Below are 4,701 nucleotides of genomic sequence, written 5' to 3'. Positions count from 1 at the left end.
ATGACTGGGGTTTGAGCGGTACCCTAGCACACTCCGAAAAATAAACATGTTTGGGGTTTTTTTTGTTTTGTTTTGTTTTGTTTTGTTTGTTTGTTTTCTTTTAGGAAATAGTTAAGCAAACCCAAAAAGGCCATGTGTCTGCAATGGCCAGTTTCAAGTTTAAAACCGTAACACAAATACTTAGGCTTGGCCACCCTTAGTGTAGCGCTTCGTGGAGACGCCGTGGGTTATCCCATCTAGCCCAGTTTTTCTAAAGATGATAGGTCATCGGAACATTTAGCCGAGATGTTGATTTTTTTTTTTTTTTTTAGTTTTGCTTTATCTTTAGAGGCATACTCTCAGTTCCATTTCAAGGTTTGTGTTATTTACCGATTTTAAAGAGGGTGAAGAGCATATTGAACTTTTGATTAGGTTTCTGACTTAGAGTCTAAAGGTGAGATGGCATTTGGGTCGACAATGGACCAAATGTATGCCCCGGGGGTCCCGTAGGATTACGCAGTCATGGAGCCGAGCGATGCCTGCCGCCCGGTGCCGCGTGGCTGCTCTGCTCTGACATCTTTTTATCCCCGTGTGGGTGGTGATGCCAAGTCTGGCACCTGTAATGACGGCCGCAGTGCCCCCTGTGAGGTTGGCACAGTGAGGAATCTAACCGAGCCGGGAGGCATTCCCTTTGCGAAGCAGCACATGCCTGTGCGTTGACATCTCAATGGTTGGGAAAAAGGAAGAGCTTTCCTTCTCTAAAATTTCTAGAATCCATTGAATGTGATTGCAAACCCCATTGCATCTGATTCTTCTTATATGTGGTATATTTAAAAATCTAGAATCTGGCAGTTCTTCGGGAATAGAAGTAATCAAAAGTACACATTTGTACATACAAATCGCTGAAGTACACATTTGTACATACAAATCGCTATGGACTAATGTGGCCTGCTTTCGCAGCATGCCAAACACTTCAACACACACACACCCTAGAAGCAGACATCACAAACATCACAGAAATTTGAAGATTTAAAATATCTGAACATCTGGCAGTTTTGAGAGGGATAAAAATGATATTTCGATAACTTTGGTACTGTAATGATAAAAGTAAATTGCCAGAAAGCATTTAAACAGTAATTTTTGGAAAGTAAGCACTTAAAAGTTACCTGTACATAAGCTTGCACTTGACATTTTTCATGATTTATTTTTACATTATCAAGAAAATTCTAGGAATGGGTTGAGAAGTTTCCCACTCAATATCTGTAGACGAGCCAAGGATGAGGTTTTGCATAGGAGCCTAAAATCATTTTTGTGTGTGTGGAAGAAGAAAATCTGTTCTCTGTTCACAATATGTAGAATTATGTATTTTATGTATTGACGAAACCATGTCACCAAATTCAGGTGTCAAAATAATTTTGCTAGTAAGGAACTTAAAAAATAATGAAAATTTGAAACACTGAATCAGAAGTTAAAAATAATTTTAAAGAATTCTCTGTAAGCTATATTAACAGCTTAGTAGGAAACAAAGATTAAGTAGTAAGCTTATTTTCTATTAGGACTAAGAAAATGTTTTCTAGTAATTTCTGAAATAAGGTTAGCTTATTAAGGGGCAGCATTAATCTGAGGCAAAAAGATGTGTTTTCCACACTTTTTTTTTTGTCAACCTACATGAGAAAACAAAACAACTACATTAAAAAAACAAAGTGAATTAGGAGTCAGGAGAAATGGTTCTAGCTGGTACCATTTAGCTTTGTGAACTTGAGCAAGCCTCCTTTCTTAATTGATAAGAGGGTTCTGCAAGAATAGTTCAAGTTCTCCAAGATCTGGTTCTCAGTCATCCATGGAGAGCTTTTTCAAACGTGTTGATGTCATTGCCATATCTAAACCTCAGCCTGCGTTTAAGGTTTTTAAAAGCTCAAGTTATGCTCATACCTGGTAATTTGAGAACTACTCTACTAGATCAGTGTTTTCCAAACTTAGCTAATCATCCAGTCGCTTTGAGGAATAAAAATTTTTGTCCTGCCCAGAGCAATTGAATCAGAATTTCTGGGGAGAAATGTGGTAGTCTGTATTTTTAATAGGCTCCCCCTAGTGATTCTTAAGAAATTTGGGAGAAAATGGATATTACATTATTTTGTACTGTAATAAAAGTTTCTGTTAATTAGGTGGTGAAGATACATGAATTCTGGTATTTGTAGCTATGCATTGTCTCAAGGATATTCTATTTCTGACATAGTGTAGGAAAAACTTAAACCTATGATTTTTATTCACAACTACTTTGATTATAAAGTTAAAATATTATTACGATTATACTATATATGCAAATGAGATTCTAAATGGAAATTCACATAATGCACATTTTTTTTCTCTTTAAATGTTTTTTTGCACATGTTTTCTATGATGAATATTTTGCACAAGATTTGTTTGCCAAATGAGTTAACTTTGAAAAAAAAATACCCATTTGGTATACTTTCCTCAATATAAGATGGGATGAAAGTAGGTTTAGTGTTCATATGGAAAATTTTATAACTAATAAATAATAATGTAAGAATAAACCCTTGCATACTCACCACTGTAAACCTACTTTTGCCCCACTCTGTATTTTCATGCCTGGGGTGAAAACACTATTTTTATAAAGTGTTAACAATATAAAAATACTTATAAATAAACATGCAGACATAGAATATTAATTAGTAAGTAGAGGGCTTCTACCTAGGTCTTTAGAAATAAATGATAGAGGTTGGGAGAAGTCAAAGGGAGATAAAATTCTTGTTTATTTTTTCATTCATTTCTTCCTTTCAACCAGTTCTCTTATGCAAAACTCCAGCCACCTAGCTTTATATTGTAACTGAATATTGACTCAATTAAGACAATCCATAAACAACTCCAAAAGGTTAAATACTGAGTCCTTAATTACACATATCTGCAGTAGAGTAGGAAAGGTAAATGTACATCCAAGTAACTATTGTATAATTTCCTGAAATATGCTAAAGGTCAAAAGTTTTACAGGGCCGTCACTGGGGAAAAAGTTTAACATGAGCAGTTTATAGAGCTTATGATTCTGTCTTTCATTGATAAGGAGGTATGGTTAATCCTTTGTTTTGGGAAGAAGTTATTTGCTCATTATGAACAACTTTCATACCTTTTTTCCTCTTCTCCCGCCTCTTCCTTGCGTAAAACAAGAACAACAGAACTCCACCTAGTCCCTCACCCCCAAAGAATAATGGGAACCTTGCTGAGAGACTTGGAGAATCTGGAGAAGTGAGGTTGGAGAAGATGATTACACATTCCATTTGTAATAAGGCTTTGGTTTGATTCTCACGTTAATCCCAGTAGGTAGTATAGCATTACAGTGTGTCATATTTGTTTGATATCTCACAGGTAGAGCCTAGATAACCCAGTTATGCAAACTCCTACCTGAAGTATTAATGCATTACACGCTAATCTTCACTTATTGAATTGTTTGGGATTGTAATGTGCTAGTTGTGTGTGTGTGTGTGTGTGTGTGTGTGTGCGCGCGCGCGCGCCCACTACTATTTTAAGAGAGCCCTTTCATTCTTAATAAAACCTGGGTTCTGATCTTAGTTTTTTTCCTCTAACTTGGTTAATGCTTTTTTCTTTTCCATGATTTTTCTTATTTCTAAAATCATCTAGTTTTAATAAGTCACTAATTTTAATTAAATTACAGATGCAACTTCGTACATCCGAGTTCACTCAATGCTCCATACAATATCTGGTTTATAAATTAGTATAAATTAGTACTGAAGTAAACGTCTTCCCTCCTTAGGCCATTAGTCAATTAACTGTATTCTTAAGTGTACAATTCAGTGCTATTAAGTGCATTCATATTATTGTGCATCCCATCCTCAAAACTATTCATCTTGCAAAAGTGAAACTATCATTAAGTGCTTTTTTATTCCTGAATCTGCTAATTTAACAAACTATTATTATTCAAACTATCAGGGTGAGTTTTTCTTTAGCCAAAAAACCACAGACATCATGTACAGGTTTGATGTAGGAAAGCACTTTGACTGTTAGGAAGACATTTTTCTTTTCCTAGCCCCTTATAAACAAGTTATTGCAGTCATTAAATTTTTTTATTTATTTTACTTTGAAATATATTTTTATTGATTCAGAGAGGAAGGGAGAGGAGAAAGAGATAGAAACATCAATAATGAGAGAGAATCATTGATCCGCTGCCTCCTGCATGTCCCCTATGAGACATCCAGCCTGCAGCCCAGGCATTTGCCCTGACCAGGAATTGAACCGTGACTGAGAATATAATCATGACCTCCTGGCTCATAGATTGAAGCTTAACCACTGAGCCACGGTGGCAGGCCTAAATTTTTATTTACCAGAAATTTCGGTGCCAAGTATAGTGATAAGCACTGGGGGAACAATCTGAATACAACTTCACTGAACTTGCTCTCCAGGATCTTACGATCCAGTAAAAGAGAGACAAATTGGTAAACACATAGTGATAGCACCGTGTATAATGGAGGTATGAACTGAATGCAGTGGTGGCACAGATGGGAGCATCTGGGAGGCATCACCGAATAGCCAGGTCTTGGAGGGTGATTAAGTTTTGGCCAAGCAGAGGCAGAAGTATATGAAAAGCATGAAGAAATGAAATGGTGGTCCATATAATAACCCCTCTAGCTGTTATGCACACTTTTGTAAACTTTCTCTGATATGAAATAAGAGATAAAGAAAGAGCTTAAT

The 4,701-nt window shown here is 36.2% G+C and overlaps 1 protein-coding gene across 1 annotated transcript in view; it reads left to right on the top strand.

The window, feature by feature from the left end:
• The first annotated feature begins 501 nt into the window (after positions 1–501).
• The window catches only part of ZC3H6 (zinc finger CCCH-type containing 6), a 57,163-nt gene continuing 52,963 nt past the window's right edge, over positions 502–4,701 (top strand). Inside the window, exons 1-2 of the mRNA XM_015563790.1 lie at positions 502–636; positions 3,222–3,274. Of these exons, the coding sequence (XP_015419276.1) occupies positions 502–636; positions 3,222–3,274 (188 nt within the window). The remainder of the gene's footprint in view (positions 637–3,221; positions 3,275–4,701) is intronic.

Source organism: Myotis davidii, unplaced genomic scaffold (genome assembly GCF_000327345.1).
Source record: "Myotis davidii unplaced genomic scaffold, ASM32734v1 scaffold939, whole genome shotgun sequence".
Classification (NCBI taxonomy): domain Eukaryota; kingdom Metazoa; phylum Chordata; class Mammalia; order Chiroptera; family Vespertilionidae; genus Myotis; species Myotis davidii.
This window is presented reverse-complemented; position numbering and strand designations above follow the sequence as displayed.